Source organism: Aedes aegypti, chromosome 1, assembly GCF_002204515.2.
Source record: "Aedes aegypti strain LVP_AGWG chromosome 1, AaegL5.0 Primary Assembly, whole genome shotgun sequence".
Classification (NCBI taxonomy): Eukaryota; Metazoa; Arthropoda; class Insecta; order Diptera; family Culicidae; genus Aedes; species Aedes aegypti.
The window spans coordinates 27,695,175-27,712,954 of record NC_035107.1 but is presented as its reverse complement, the minus strand read 5'-3'; the positions used below and the strand labels follow the sequence as shown (position 1 = coordinate 27,712,954).

The 17,780-nt window shown below is 40.2% G+C and overlaps 1 protein-coding gene across 4 annotated transcripts in view; it reads right to left on the bottom strand.

Annotated features, from left to right (window-relative positions):
* Positions 1-17,780, bottom strand: part of LOC5573724 (G1/S-specific cyclin-D2) — a 180,101-nt gene that overhangs the window by 6,262 nt on the left and 156,059 nt on the right. For all 4 annotated transcript variants that reach the window (XM_021839238.1, XM_021839237.1, XM_021839239.1 and 1 more), the window contains one exon: positions 3,835-3,980. In XM_021839238.1, coding sequence (XP_021694930.1) covers positions 3,835-3,980 — 146 coding nt within the window. The remainder of the gene's footprint in view (positions 1-3,834; positions 3,981-17,780) is intronic.

Genomic DNA, 17,780 nt, shown 5'->3' with positions numbered 1-17,780 from the left:
TCGAAATCGAATCGAAATCGAATCGAAATCGAATCGAAATCGAATCGAAATCGAATCGAAATCGAATCGAAATCGAATCGAAATCGAATCGAAATCGAATCGAAATCGAATCGAAATCGAATCGAAATCGAATCGAAATCGAATCGAAATCGAATCGAAATCGAATCGAAATCGAATCGAAATCGAATCGAAATCGAATCGAAATCGAATCGAAATCGAATCGAAATCGAATCGAAATCGAATCGAAATCGAATCGAAATCGAATCGAAATCGAATCGAAATCGAATCGAAATCGAATCGAAATCGAATCGAAATCGAATCGAAATCGAATCGAATCGAAATCGAATCGAAATCGAATCGAAATCGAATCGAAATCGAATCGAAATCGAATCGAAATCGAATCGAATCGAAATCGAATCGAAATCGAATCGAAATCGAATCGAAATCGAATCGAAATCGATCGAAATCGATCGAAATCGAATCGAAATCGAATCGAAATCGAATCGAAATCGAATCGAATCGAATCGAATCGAAATCGAATCGAAATCGAATCGAAATCGAATCGAAATCGAATCGAAATCGAATCGAAATCGAATCGAAATCGAATCGAAATCGAATCGAAATCGAATCGAAATCGAATCGAAATCGAATCGAAATCGAATCGAAATCGAATCGAATCGAATCGAAATCGAATCGAAATCGAATCGAATCGAATCGAATCGAATCGAATCGAATCGAATCGAAATCGAATCGAAATCGAATCGAAATCGAATCGAAATCGAATCGAAATCGAATCGAATCGAATCGAATCGAATCGAATCGAATCGAATCGAAATCGAATCGAAATCGAATCGAATCGAATCGAAAATCGAATCGAAATCGAATCGAAATCGAATCGAAATCGAATCGAAATCGAATCGAAATCGAATCGAAATCGAATCGAAATCGAATCGAAATCGAATCGAAATCGAATCGAAATCGAATCGAATCGAATCGAATCGAAATCGAATCGAAATCGAATCGAAATCGAATCGAAATCGAATCGAAATCGAATCGAAATCGAATCGAAATCGAATCGAAATCGAATCGAAATCGAATCGAAATCGAATCGAAATCGAATCGAAATCGAATCGAAATCGAATCGAAATCGAATCGAAATCGAATCGAAATCGAATCGAAATCGAATCGAAATCGAATCGAAATCGAATCGAAATCGAATCGAAATCGAATCGAAATCGAATCGAAATCGAATCGAAATCGAATCGAAATCGAATCGAAATCGAATCGAAATCGAAATCGAATCGAAATCGAATCGAAATCGAATCGAATCGAATCGAAATCGAATCGAAATCGAATCGAAATCGAATCGAAATCGAATCGAATCGAATCGAAATCGAATCGAATCGAATCGAAATCGAATCGAAATCGAATCGAATCGAATCGAAATCGAAATCGAATCGAATCGAAATCGAATCGAAATCGAATCGAAATCGAATCGAAATCGAATCGAAATCGAATCGAATCGAATCGAAATCGAATCGAAATCGAATCGAAATCGAATCGAATGAATCGAATCGAAATCGAATCGAAATCGAATCGAAATCGAATCGAAATCGAATCGAAATCGAATCGAAATCGAATCGAAATCGAATCGAAATCGAATCGAAATCGAATCGAAATCGAATCGAAATCGAATCGAAATCGAATCGAAATCGAATCGAAATCGAATCGAAATCGAATCGAAATCGAATCGAAATCGAATCGAAATCGAATCGAAATACGAATCGAAATCGAATCGAAATCGAATCGAAATCGGAATCGAAATCGAATCGAAATCGAATCGAATCGAAGTCGAAATCGAATCGGAAATCGAATCGAAATCGAATCGAAATCGAATCGAAATCGAATCGAAATCGAATCGAAATCGAATCTCGAAAATCGAATCGAAATCGAATCGAAATCGAATCGAAATCGAATCGAAATCGAATCGAAATCGAATCGAAATCGAATCGAAATCGAATCGAAATCGAATCGAAATCGAAATCGAATCGAAATCGAATCGAAATCGAATCGAAATCGAATCGAAATCGAATCGAAACGAACGAAACTCGAATCGAAATCGAATCGAAATCGAATCGAAATCGAATCGAAATCGAATCGAAATCGAATCGAAATCGAATCGAAATCGAATCGAATCGAATCGAATCGAATCGAATCGAATCGAATCGAACCGAATCGAAATCGAATCGAAATCGAATCTGAAATCGAATCCGAAATCCGAATCGGAAATCGAATCGAAATCGAATCGAAATCGAAATCGAAATCGAATCGAATGAATCGAATCGAAATCGAATCGAAATCGAATCGAAATCGAATCGAAATCGAATCGAAATCGAATCGAAATCGAATCGAAATCGAATCGAAATCGAATCGAAATCGAATCGAAATCGAATCGAAATCGAATCGAAATCGAATCGAAATCGAATCGAAATCGAATCGAAGTCGAATCGAAATCGAATCGAAATCGAATCGAAATCGAATCGAAATCGAATCGAAATCGAATCGAAATCGAATCGAAATCGAATCGAAATCGAATCGAAATCGAATCGAAATCGAATTGAAATCGAATCAGATCCCGAGGGGCAAACTTGTCAGATCCCCGAGGGGGAATTTTCGTCAGATCCCCAAGGGGGAATTTTGTCAGATCCCCAAGGGCGGGGGAATCTTGTAAGATAGATTCCCAAAGTGGAATTTCTTTAAATCCCCAAAGAGGATCCCCAAAGACAAGAGGGAATCTTGTCAGATCCCCGAGGGGGGATTTTGTCAGATCCCTAAGGGGGAATCTTGTGAAATCCCCTAGGGGCATCTTGTCAGATTTCCAAGGATAATGTCTTAAGTGAGAATCACTATAGACCCCAATTTTCCGAAGCGATTTAACGAGATTCATAAAAGAATCGGGCAATATTCGCAATTATCACTGTCACAGCCCGCAAATTCAAGCAAATCTCAAAAAATGGGAAAAGTCGCACGCGCAAAGCTCCATTTGCGGTGATTTATGGGAACTGAACTGCACCGACGGCCACCATCCGACGGCGAGAACCATATGCTTGCCACCTGTTCGCTTGATGGCCTTGTGAAAATTCTGATTTTCCTGCAACGTCACCGACAACGAGCAGTCGACTCTGACACAAAAACCCTTTTCCAGAAAGAAAACGACGGAGGAAAAAACTGCAATAGGGGGACCCCTGGAGCTGACTGGATTCCTCCGTCTGGGAAGCGTTTTTGCCAAAGTTTCTCGATGATGCTCCGAATTCCCTCCGAACATTTTTATGAATGAAAAACTGGGACTGTGCGACTCAGCAGCAACAGATGATTTCCTTGGGATGATGAGGAATTTGGTGGAACATAGTCATGCTCGCAGAACGCTTGCATGATCATGAAGAAAAAAAAACAGAAAAGCCACATGTGTGTGGGATTTGGGGATAACGCTAAGCGCTCTGAGAGGTCTCCAACAAGCAGATTTCATGTTTGAAATGCAATGTGAGTTATTAGAAGAAACCCCGTTTTTGTTGAATGAAATTTGAATGGAATTAGTCGTCTACATGATGGTGAAATACTCATGAGATGCATGGAAAAGACTGTGTTCGATTTAGAGTGTAGAACTGTCAAATATTAGTGTTGCCAGATCAACGATCAGTTAATCACATTCTTACTCTCAGTCAAATTCAACATTTTGTGAGATTGACTAACATTGTAAACTATTGACAAATGCTCAAAAGGACTGGCAACACTGACCATCTGTCAAATCGGACTTTTTGAAGCAACGAAACTCACCTGTTCGATCCCGGTCAGATCGGTAAACTTATTCACTAGATAGCTAATCGATTGGCCGCTGCGAAGATCCCACTTGAGTCCGCTGAGCGACGCCGCAATACTGGAAGCTGCCACAGTGCTGGCAGTGTAATTGGAAAAATAGTGTTCTGAAAGTAAAAAGAAAAAAAGAGAGGAAAAAACAGGAACAAATTAGTCACGAATGAGAAACTGATATGCACTCTAAAAAAATAAACGATTTAATTAGGAAACCGAAACGGAAATAATCGGCAACGAAACGTGACCGGATCGCGGAAAGGGATATTCGCGCATCCGGTTTCACCGAAAACAAATTCCGTACTTTTTTCGGGTGGGCGAATCATATGCGCTTCGTGGGACTCAGTGAATGGCATCTTTTGATGAATGAAAACTAAATTACTGGAGCGGATGTCGCGCGAAATGACACCCTCACAAAAATGACGTCGTTGCCGTGGTGACCGATGACGAAGCGCACTTGGCTTGCTGCGATGGGTCGTTCCTGGGCAGTGGTTGCCAAACGAACGGTTTTGGAACATTCTCGTACCGACGAATGATCGATCGCAGCAACCGTTGAATCACAGTCCGAAACGGTTGACAGTTTTTCGATATTTTCGAATCACATTTTGATCCAGATTTCGATTCGATTCGATTTCGATTGCAGTTGCGGAACCCCTGTCCCAAAATTGTCGCATTATTTTGCGTATGTGATTTCGTTTGTTTTCGGGACTCCGACGATGATTGCCCTCCTCTTGCACTTGCGAGCAACTGTCAGTGTGCAAAGGCGGAATCAAAAGGCAATAAATTTGCATCAAATTTATGAGAGCGAGCAAAAGAAAGGGTTCCGCCTTGCACTTGCACCGTCAGCCGTCAGTCAGTCACTGAGTATGTCAAGTTTCGACAGCGATTCGTCTCGCTTGAGGGATAAACCCGCCTACTATCTGACTGGAATGTGCGTAGGATGACTTCCAGGAAGAATTCCATTAAAAAACAAAAAATCTCCACTGGGAATTGATCCCTCACCCCCTCCGCCCTTCGCCACGGCGACGAAATTACCCAGAAAATGAAATTGCCCGAAATTAATCAAAATTTATCCCCGGACAGCTGACTGCACCGCTTATCGGTTTCAGACGATCTAAACTGCCACTTGTCGCATAAACAGCCCCCAAAATGAGTCAGATAAATTAGAAAGAACTGACCGTCCAAAAAACATAAATAAATAAATACCAACAAACGATCGCACAAATCACAAACATCTGTTTGTTTCGGCTGACATATCGTCGTCACGGCTTGGTTGGGTTGCTTGGATCCTGTCGGGGGACCGGGATCCGGGATTTGAACTTCTTGTCTGTCAATTCGCGGACGACGGACGAAAATGGCGATGATCTCATCTCATCACCATCATCATCAACATCATAAGTGCGAGTTCTCTGACATTGAACATCGATCCGGGCCAAGGGGTAGGATTCCCCGCTCGATTCTTTGAACCGAGGCGAGCGGAGGAACAATTCACAATTAGCCACGGAAGTACGCGCTTGCGAGAAACAATCCAAGCAGGCGGAGTTCGACCTCCGGACCGGAGCAGCAGCCGAGGGTTTTTGTTTTGATAATTTTTGACGGCAACATTGTTGCACCTTTAGCTGAGAAGACGTCTTCAGATGTCGTTTTTTTTTCGTCTGATGGTTGCGGGTGTTGCAAATGGGGCATTTGTTAAACGTCATTCTTTGATTGAATGCGGGACAAGCGTCGTTAGAAGCGGGAACTGAATTGCGACTTTGATGTTTCGCAGTTTTTTTGGGGGCTTGTTTTGAATGAGTAATTCTAAGAGTATCCTCCTCTAAAAGAATATGCTTTTGTCGTTCCTCTTTAGCAGTATTTCTTCCAAGAAGATAATCAAAAATCTGTAGAATCTTTTTAACTGTAGATTCCATTCAACTTCTTGTCTTCCATATCAATAAAGTTTGACTGTAACTTCAATACTGGAGCATTTTGGCTCACAGCAATAAGGTGGTCCTATTTTTCCTATAACTCGAAAGGGACCGTTCAAATATTACGTAACGCAACAGGGGGAGGGAGGGGGTCTAACACAGTGTTACGGTCCATACAAAAATTCAAAATTGTTCATACAAAAGCTGTTACGTGGGGGTGGGAGGGGGTCTAAAATTGACAAATTTTGCGTTACGTAATATTTGAATGAACCCAAAACAGTAGGCCATGGAATTTTGACGTCTTCCAAAAGAGTTGTTTATTTAATCGAAATGAACAACTTTTACGAACATGTCGAGTCTCTAGAACGTCACAGAAAAAAGTTAGATTGTGGCGCCTCCTATGCGGACGATTTACGAACTATCCGTTCATGTCAGTACAGGGTCCTTATTGTAACAAAAAACTTGGCCGAAGACACAAAATTCCAGAATTGCTCCGTTACCGAGTTATTTATTTTGTCCCGCTAGATTGTGTCCCTGGCCCATAGTGCACTGGTATGGGGCTCTGCACAAAAATGTACCTCTCTCATTCACTCTTTCATGAAATTTGTAAACATCAAGGCCAGTTAAAGTCAAAATCCCGTACAAAATCAAAACAGTGCAGAGGCCTTTTGTTCATATCTGACATTTTGGAAGGGACACGGAAAACAAAGTACACCAAAATTTGAGTATAAATCAAGGAATGTGAAATTAAAAAAAAATCTATTGTTTTTTAGGCTTGAACTAACGAAAAACATTCAAAAATTGAGTAAACATGTGTTTCTGGCCTAAACTTAAGGGTTCGGTACTGAAATTGGGACAAGGTTTTTGGGTCCTATTCTTACCTTTGGAATCGTTACTGTTCGGAATTTGAAACAAAACGGTATTTCTTCCAAAAAATAATCACAAATCTGTAGAACCATTTCTGAATAAGTCTTCTTTAATTCCATACCAATAATGTTAAGCTGTAAGATCACTACTGGAGTCATTTGGCTCACTTTAATTATGTGGCAACCGACACTCCTTGCGATTTTGAGCCATCAAGCTCCTTTTCTTTTCTCTTCTTCTCGTGTTTTCAGCGGTGAATCGGAACTGAAAGTGGTTTATCTAAAGGAAACGAATTTCCATACGAGGCTACAACTAAGCAGATTTAGATTTACATTGCAACAGATTTAGATTACAACAATAAGCTTGAGCATTTTGGCTTACATCAATCAGGTGACGACCGTCCTCCGTCACTTTTTCGAGCCATTTAGCTCCTTTTGCTCATCATGCAGGTTCTTCAGTTTCAATGGCTACAAAACACATTTTCCACTTGCAAATTCAAACAAGTCCTCCAGCAGTGCAAAAAGTTGAGGTTTGAGTAAGAAAAAAAGCATTTTGGAATTAGAACCGTCACGTTTACTAATGAGCCCTTTAGCTCCCCAGTACCCGTCGTTTAAATGCGTACCAGCTCGTCAGTTTTCAGCGATGAATTGGAAAGTCTTCATACGATGACGCAATGGGGATCAGCTGTATAATAAAGCCATTTTTGGGCACACTGTTTGATATTTAGATACCATTAGCATTCTAGTGAGCTTTTTACGCTAGCATGCCATATATTTTGATTCACCCCCTTCTGACATGTCTTGCGTACACTATAATTTTTTGTAGGTCGATCAAAGCAAGCTTCGTGAAAATGAAAATTTGTGACGTCAGATTTTTTTAAATTTGTTTCCAGGACCTTGAAACATCGAATATGTTTCTATTTTTTCTAGTGTTTTGCTATTTTTTTTATATAAATGAGGAGCAGTGGACAGTACCTAATCGATGCCAATAGTAGCTGAAGTGGCTTTATGCAGGAATAATTTCGATTTTCGTTTGAAAATGCGCTGTAACCATCGAGTCCCGCTTACCTTTCCACGGAACAGTCATTTTATTCTTCATAATGAGCAGTGTTAAATCGCTCCTAGTCGTATTTTTAGAACTGCATTAAATAGTTTTGTGATGGCTGATTTACTAGTAATATTTGGGAAGCATTTGACACACGGTAAACACACGGTCGTATATAAAAGGATATATGAGTACAATTGTGGAGGCGATATACGTACATACGCCATTGGACTGCATGTAAAATGTACGTATATCGCCTCCACATTTGTACTCTTATATCCTTTTATATACGACCGTTTGTTTACTGGGAGGTTCGTTGCATATCCCTTAGAAGCTTCCTAAGAACTAATTATTGTAATACTTTTTCTACCTTTTTGTAAAATATTGTAATCCTAGACAAATTATAATTACAATTTAAATATTCTAGAGAAAGATTATCATCAACTTGTTTTATTTCTATACAAACTAGCGTTCATACAGAATATTCAACCCCAATCAAATAGTCCACAAAACAATGCTTGTGGCGAAGCGGAGAATGGGGCTCTGCACTGTTTTGATTTCGCATGGGATTTTGACGTTTACTGGCCTTGTTGTTTACAAATTTTATGCAAGAGGAAAAGAGAGCGAAAGATTTTTGTGCAGAGCCCCATAACAGGTGCCACGGGGAATGTATCTATTGATTTTTTTAAGAAATTCACTGTCCAATGCTTTGTAACGTATGTCAGCCTACAAAAAAAAACGATTGCAAATTTCCTGCATGTGTCGGGAAAAATTAAGTGGTTGGTTTTCATTCATCCAGGGATTTTCCAAACAGCACTAACAATTTATCATACTCCGATTGCCATTAGTTAATTAAAATGATGATTCCTACAATACAGCACCTAAAATAATATAATAATAGTAGTTTACGCAACAAGTTGCAGAATGATGATTTTTACAGCACGAGTCGTACATTTATCCAACGAGGCTCGCCGAGTTGGATAATTACGACGAGTGCTGTAAAAATCGAGTTCTGTAACGAGTTGCGTACAACATTTTTTGCCAATTTCGTAGAAGACCACTTGAGGGTACCAGAAACCATATCGAAATGCATTCACCATTATTTTACAATTTCTGAAAAATGTTGTGTAATTATTTATTACGCAACTCAAAACAGTTGCGTAATGAGAAATCGTTGCGTAATGAATCATTACAGCACTGTTTTCAGTTCTGTTATGACTATTACCACATTGCATAATTCAGTGCAGGAAAGTAGGCCGTTTCATGACAGATTGGCGTGATGAAAATCAGCCTATTACGATGAGAAATTGCAAAAAATATATAATGAAATACAGTTATTTGAATAACAAAAAAAGGGAATTAGGATACTTGAAAATTATTCATAAACGAGGTGAAATCGTGGGCTTCGTAACCGTGCGATTAGTGTCACCAAGACACTTAGCAGCATCGTGCTAGAGAGTGTGGGTTCGATTCCCGCCTCAGACCAAAAAACTTTTCGAGAGGAATGTTTTCCGACTGTGCCACTGGGCGTTGCATGCTAGTCCGTTGTCTAGTGTGGTGCTTCCTTCAAAGGGCAAATTGCCCACTGGAAGCATTAACGTGTAGTGTCTTTTTAAAAAAAAACAAAAAAAATTTTGACAGATGAATAAACAAACGCAACTCATTGCTTACTAAGATCAAACCATAAAAACTGAAGGCAAACAATGTCAAAATCAATTCTTCGCTCGTTGTTTTATAACTAGCGTAAAAAGCTGGATTAGCTCCTTGGTAATTGTCTTTCGTTTTGGATGTTTGTTACTCTTTCAAATCATCACGAGAAGTACACAAAAAAGTTTGTTATCGCTTTCGCAAGATCTAACCAAGGCTCTCTTTTGGATCGCAGAAACTCTTGTTTCAGAACATTATTGAAAACACGCTTGCTTTTGAAGACAAAAAATATTAGTGTCCAATACATTTTATGTTTCCGGCACAAACCATGCTAAGAGATCTTTCTAGTTTTAGTTTTCAGTGGTGGACTTGGACTAGTCCACATTTTGAGAGAGAAACCGCCAGTTTCTAATACATTTCAAGTATAATAATGATGATCATGCGAAAATATCTATTTCAGAGTAAGCAGCGTTATTAACTTCGTCGCATTTCCTAATAAGGCTTTGGGCTCCTTAGTGCCCATTTCTCGTTTGCGTTTTTTGCGACTTCTAGGAGCCATCCCGTGAAGTATTTTGAAAACTATTTTATCATAACTGAAAACTATTTTCTGGTTTTCATAATGGGATTGTTAAGGGACTTATTTAAGATTGTAATACCAATATCATAACTTGCTTTGAATAAATGAGTCTATAAGCTCATGACCTTTTTATTCATGTAACTGAGCAGTTAGGCTCACATGCGACTCTCTCATAAGAGAACGTCACTTGTACTACTCTTATCCAGATTCCTTATGGAAAACTAATTTGGAAGGAATATCTATAATATCGGAGGATTAAAGACACGAAAACTTCTATTGCCGGTCACGCCCATCTTCAAATCCCAACTTCTTCTTATTCTTGGCATTGACGTCCTCACTGGGACAGAGCCTGCTTCTCAGCTTAGTGTTCTTGTGAGCACTTCCACAGTTATTAACTGAGAGCTTTCTTTGCCAAAGTTGCCATTTTCGCATTCGTATATCGCCAAGCAGAGGTTCTCAATAAACTTCGATTCAATTGAGTTAGAAAATATCTTGTATTTTTATTTTTAGCACATTTTTAAGTGTATTATTTTTTAAATTCTGTAACCTTACAAAAAATATGAATTTCCATAATTGATCTAATTGATCTACTTTGTAATCTAGATAATCGCACCAGCAGAATCTTATCATATTTCAGTGTACTAAACTTGTTATCGTTTTGGACCCCTATTATGGTTCCAGAAACTTTAACGGCATCCCTGAATTACAATGTAGTCGCAAATACGTCATTATATTTCGATGATTTAGGCAAAATCCATGCAGATTGACTGGAAATTCTTCAAAATGCTTAGGTAGGCAGGTATTTGGCATAAAGAATTCATTAAATTGCTCTGGTCTAGATGATGGGCGCCACTTAGAAACAAACACTCCTATTCTGGTTTGCATTCCCGTTTTCGTCAGCAAAATCAAGTGGGCCGTGGATTCAAACGAATAGGATTCGATCGAAAGTTGGATCTGCCGTAAACAAGAATGAAGGTGAAAAATATAAAAAAGTAACAATCAGTTGGCAGTAACTTGTATATGGCCGAGAGGACAAATCTATTATAATTCCATCCTTTTACTGTTGAAATTTCACTCGGTCTCCCTTTTTATCTTGCAATCTTACTCATTTGGAAAACTCAACAAAGATCCACTAAAACTCTAGCTTTAGTCCACGGTAAAAAGAAGCAAGGTATTATACTCCGAAAAATGGCATTTGGCAGTGACGTCATTCCTATCGCAAACTCTAACGAGTGCAAAAGAAAGCAAGGCCTGCTCTCCTTTACTATCCTCAAGGCCTCGTGCTTGACGATAGCTGAGAGAGAGGAGGCAGCTCACTGACAACTGGCTTGTTTTCTTGGCTTCTTTGATTCTCATGTTTGAGTTGCGCACAATGGTTCGGAGAGCACAAACTGGGTCAAAACTTTTTTCACATCCCATTTGTTATCAAAAAGATCACAAAATTTAAAAAAAATCAATAGCAATTTGAGTCTAATCGACAATAATTAAACAATCAACGATTTTATATGCGAGAGCACAGGAAAACAACCTGAATTTTCAATCACATCCAGTTTTAGTATGACCAAGTTTTGACGGTTTTTCACGCTCTGCCCTTCGAATGTGCGGTTTTCCAGTGGCAGTTGATGACAGGTTCCCTTGACTTTTGGGAGCTCGCAATCTAAGCCAGCTGTCTTCTCTCTCTCAGGACGATAGGCCTTTACATGTGACAGGTCCGTCTATGCTTTTGTTTACATCGGTGGAGGACCGGTGCATACACGAGGACGTCATTTTCATAGAAGAACTGTCAAAGAGCTTCCCGATCAGCTGTTTTTGAACGTCATGTGAATAGGCCTATAGGAATGACGACACATGTTTTCATGGAAAATCGTTGTTTACACGTGGGAAGAGCCTACCTTGTTTTGTCTACCGTGGCTTTAGTCTAAGATCGTTCGATGCTTGGGGCGTTTCCTAGACTTGTGTTGCTTTATATTTATTGAAAAACTCTGATCACTATCAGGCTGAACAGCAAGCGGTACAGGGAAGCAAGATCAGCCGAAAGGCGAATCCATCGCAGGAAGAAAAAAGAGTATGATGAGAATCTGATAGCCGAGGCGCAAAACTGTATGGAACAGAACGATATGCGAAACCGTCAATGCCGTGCGGAGAAAGTAGGCGCCGTCTCCCGTCATGTTGTGCAACGACCGTGAAGGTAATTTGCTGATAGATAAAACGACGGCGGCTGCAAGGTGGAAAGAGCACTTCGAAACGTTACTGAATGGAGGGAACGATAGAGCATCGGAGAACAGAATGAACATCGACAACGATGGTTAAGCTGTGGAGCCTCCATCACTAGATGAGGTAAAGAAGGCGATTAAAGAGCTGAAGAACAACAAGGCTGCAGGGAAGGATGAGCTCCTGGCCGAACTTCTCAAGCACGGTAGTGAGCAGCTGCATAGAATAATTCACCATATACTACTAAGGATATGGGAAGAAGAAGAACTGCCTGCTAGCTGGATGGCCTTATTTGCCCTCTCTTCAAAAAAGGGCATAGATTGAAGTGCACTAATTACCGAGGAATAACGCTCCTCAGATCGCTTGAAGAGTTCTTGTCGGCGAATACCAAGCTGGTTTTCGTAAGGGCCGATCGACGTCGGATCAAATCTTTACCCTGCGACAGATCCTCGATAAATTCCGGGAGTACAACTTGCAGACTCATCATCTGTTTATTGATTTCAAAGCGGCGTTCGATTCAATTAAAAGAAACGAGTTTTTTTAAAGGCAATTTACACCGTCTTTAGTCAAAGGCTGCACAGACTGAACAATCACGAACATTAGGCAACGGATAACACAAAACACCCAGTAGCCCAGTGATGAATTTTTCGTTTGACGAAAAGTTTCCACCGACTGGAGCGGGAATCGAACCCACGCTTTGTGGCACAAACGAACGCCTAAACGAATGACGTCACTAGCCGCACGGCCACGAAGCCCACAGTTGTGAACATGGTTTTCCGATGAAGCTTATTAGACTGATTCGTTCAACGTTGGAAGGATCGAAATCAAGCATACGGGTTGCGGATGAGATTTCAACATCCTTCGTAACCTTAGACGGATTGAAGCAGGGCGATACACTTTCAAACTATTGTTGAACTATTGTTCAACATAGCGTTAGAAGGAGTAGTTAGGAGAGCTTGCGTGCATAGGAATGGTACTTTTATCACACGTTCGTATGTGCTCCTTGGGTTTTGCGGCATACGTGCCTTTTAAAAGGGAGACAACATGAATTGGGCTCATTATTAATACCCACAAAGACAAAGTACATGGTCACTGGTAGACACCGTGGGCCCATAGGTGATGTTGGTGGTGATATTTTTGAAGTAGTTGAAGAATTTGTGTACAGTCGACTCTCCATATCTCGATGTTCTACATCTCGATATCTCTCTCTAAGTCGATGATTTCATAGGTCCCTTCAGACTGCATACATTGTCTCTCTCCATATCTCGATATCCTCCTCATCTCGATATCTCCATATCTTGATGTGTTTCTGTTGATTTTTTGTTCTCAATTTGTGATTCAAAACAAATTACGAGCGCAAAATGACGTCTGTTTGTGTATTAATTTCTTGGCAACGGAGTGTTTTCAATCTAGTATTCATCGAAAATTTGTTCTTCGTCTCGATCTCTCCATATCTCGATGGTCCCTTCGATATCGAGATGTGGAGAGGCGACTGTACCTTAGAAGTGTAGTGACTTGCGATAATGATGTTACCCGCGAGGTAAAAAGGCGTAGTCGGGCTATTTACGGACTTCGTAATCAGTTAAAGTCCGGCAGCTTACAGACGAGGACCAAACTCGCGTTGTACAAGACTCTAATTCTTCCGGTAGCTCTGTACGGCCTCGAATCTTGGACGTTGAAAGTTTTTGGGGTCTTTGAACGTAAAGTGCTGCGAACAATACTCGGCTTTAAATTGGACAATGGCATCTGGCAGCGTCGCATGAATCACGAGTTATACCAAGTCTATAATGAAATGGATATTGTTAAGCGTATAAAACACGACAGGCTGCGGTGGGCTGGGCATGTAGCTCGCATGTCGAAGGAACGTCAAGCTAAACTAATATTCCGCAGAGAACCAGGGAGAGGCCATCGCCTCCGTAAAAGGCCGCCCACCAGATGGCTTTTGGCAGTTGAAGAGGATTTAAGGTCGCATAACGTTCAGGGCGACTGGAAGCGATTGGCCCAGGACCGGGTCCAATGGAGAAGGCTTCTTCAGTCGGCGTAGATTCAACGCGCAAGGAATTGTTGTCCATCAAGTATCAAGTAAGTAAGTTTTAAAACAGCCAATCTGATGACAAAAATCTCAAATGGACAAAAAGTAACATGGGACAATTATGCGTATAGGGGCAGCTTACGTCCCATCAAAATGTGATTCTTGGCAAAGTGGTAGCTGGGAATATTTCACATAATAAGAGTTTGTTCACCTTTCCATAGATTATTATGACGAGGACTGAATTCAAAAGGTTTCCCCCTAATAGTAATTTATTTATATAAACTTCAAATGACATGTAAACAACATAATTGACACCGTAGGCAAAGTAGGCCGTCATTGAAATTTGTACACGTCGTTGATGATTGTTGCTGAATCATGTCACAATTCCGATTTAAAAAAAAAATCAGTTGGTATTACAGTGATGTAGCTGAAAAGTATCAGCATAATTTCTGCATGTTAGCTCATATGGTGATACTTTTACTTATTAATATAAACTATAAGGACTGAGTTTTTTTTTACTCTGAAACTGCTAGCTATAATGTCAACATGCCTTCCAAAACGAATGACGGGCTACTTTTCCTTAAGCATAGGGGAGTAAAAACATCAAAATTGCCAAAATACATTCTAATTAGTCATTTTAACATTCAAAATAGTGAAATTTCAATACCTTGAAACTATGCATGAAAATATCAGATTAAAGAGGTAAACTTGTAAAAAACTGAAACAGACAGCATCGAATTTGTAAACATCAAGTTGGAGAAGTATCGACTTCAATTTAGGGATCAAAATACGATATATTAAATGGACTGCGCATTCCGTCCAGCTAGGGGGAAAACGGTCAGAATTTCGAGTAAGGGAAAGTTGACTGTATTGTTCATATAACTAGCAAACTTTTTTTTGGGTCGTATTATCAAACTTTTCTGGATACAGCTTGGCTGTGGTATTAGATGGGATACTTTTAAAGTAACTGTTCTAATGATTCTTATATTTTTTGTGGCCATATTTCTTAGATTTTTCTCGAAAAATTTTTCTTGACCGCTACTGAAACAAAGGCATTATGGATCAATATAACAACTTCTGTGGTTTTCTACCAAGTCGAGGACCCGTTTACGAGGAGCTCTTGGAATAGGCCGATAGCTCGTTGAAAATTAAGGTCCGCATTGAACCAAATCAAAAGGTCCGAATTGGACCAACACACATTTTGAGATTTTCAAACTAATTGAACACAAACAGGGCAATTACATATAAAAATCATATCATATGGTCAGATGAAAACTTAGACTGAGGGGATCAACACAAAAAGAAGAATGTCCGTATGCGAAACGTCTGTATGCGAAACGTCTTTATGAGAAATGTCCCACCCCCTTGAAGATCAACTAGAATTTTAAATTTAGATAAGAAATCGATTCAAATTGCAGAAATCAATAATATAGAAAATAAAAGAAGTGGAATGTCTTGGTTATGATATGTATTAGGCAAATCATAAAACTTCCCAATTATAAGTGGAACCTATTTGGAACCTTAAAATAGCAGCCTTCTATGTTTTTTAAGAGGAAATACAACTAGAAGAACATAAAAAATCTTCACCAATTTTAACTTTCATGTCTGAATTCAATACTGCGAGAACAACTCCCAGTTCTCCCAGAAACTGTTGATGAGCTATACCCCTTCTAGCACTAAACCGAATAGCGCCTTCCGCTTTTATACTAGCGCTGCCTTCCCTGTACGTTAAACCTAAAATCGGAAGTGGTGCGCTGTGTAGATCATCAGGAGATCTACACAGCGCACTACTTCCGACATCGGGTTTAACGTACAGGGAAGGCAGCGCTAGTAAAAATGCAGAAGGCGTTATTCGATTTAGTGCTACAAGGGGTATACTATCAGTTGGCGTTGCCGGTCAGCAAATCCAACGTCAACCGGATCGCACCGATTACCCCTTCTTTCTCGCTAAGAAAGCGATAACTAAGCAAATTTATTTCCATTAATTTTGATCGGCCTTTGCAACCGTCCAGCAGTGCCAGGGGTCTGACGTCTGCATCCACTCAAGAGACTTCCAAAATTCGACCAGAGCTTTGCATTGCATTATTGCTACGATGCGCGGGTGCAGCCTCAGAATCCTGGCCCATGGTGAAAAGCCGAGTTTTTATTTTTACGATAATTACCCGCTCGCATCCGGATGAATGGACCCGACTGTGCCGATTCGGGGCCCCATACAAAGTAATTCATTAGAAATGGCTTCGAATTCTGTCCACCAAAGGACGATGGCGAACAATTAAGTCCAATAAATGTGTGCAATTCAGCAGTCGTCGAACGCTTTCTGCTGCCTGTCGTCAATTCCGAGATTTTGGTCTTTGTGGAGACAATTATCGAGCTGAAATATGGCCGATTGATGGGAGAGAGAACCTGCTTTCCCGCGAGGGTCCACTTTTGGGTCTCCCAAGGTCAACGCAATTAAAACGAGTAAATCATCAATAATGCACAGCGCGTTGCGGCCGCCAACACGGCATAGTTCCACGAATTCCCACCTTTTACGAACGGAAAGGTTACCCGTTTTTCCCTACGAAGGGTTTTTTTTTGTTTGTCTCGCAGTGCGTCCACGTGACTTATCGGTGTCCAGGGCGACCTAGTCCTAGTTAGTTCTGCGTATCGCTACAGATCGCTCTTAATTTATTTATGGACTTCGGCGCGATTCGAATGCATCGGAATTGCAAATGAGCACCAGTAGTAGGCTGTGACGCCGCGCCATCATCGTTGTCGCGTCGCGTCGTCATGGTGAACGTGACTTTGACAGCATCCGAAAACGTCAAAAACGGTTCGGTTGTTGTTGACACAGGCGACGACAAGCGGACAATGGGATGAAACTAGAAATAGACTATCAAAACAAATACAAAATTGGAACCAGGTAACAAGTGGTAATAGAACAAAATCTAGAATGTCGTGAAAAGTGTACTACGATCTGTCAAACTTGGATATCGATAATAGTACCAACGGACCAAATGTAGTACTAAAGGTGGTACCTATTCTAAGCCCGACTACTATGTCATTATTCTGTCTTGGACATTCGAAATTTTTAAAATTTAGGTAATGATAAAAAAAATTATGTTTAAATTTATAGCATACAAGAGTCCTGGGTTCAAATCCCAGCCGAGCACGTGGATTTTTTATCATAATTTCACCCATAATTTGTCCATCTTTACCACGCGTAATAAGTTAATTAATTTAATAACCATGCGGATTGGATTACCGAACAGCTCAATATAAGCGTCAATTTATATATCATTATTACTTGAGATGTTATTTCCTAAAATGTCAGACACTAACTGGCCTCTAGAAGGTTTTGGCCGTCAATTTCTCGTTTCGTCCCACTGTAAACCATTCGCCAGACAAATCGACGACTTTCTCGTCTCGTCAACAACACGGTGATCGAGAAAAATCGTCGTAATTTATCGCAAATAAATAAACCCGCAGCAGCACAGCTTGTCGGACAGTAGGTATCTCCGGTGTTTAATTTCATTAAATTGAATGTAATGCAGCTTGTTAATGAGATTATTTGCGCTCCGCTCGACTCGACGACTGCCCAAGAAGACGGGCGAACGATTGCGACGAAGAAAAACCGAAACAATCGAATCTT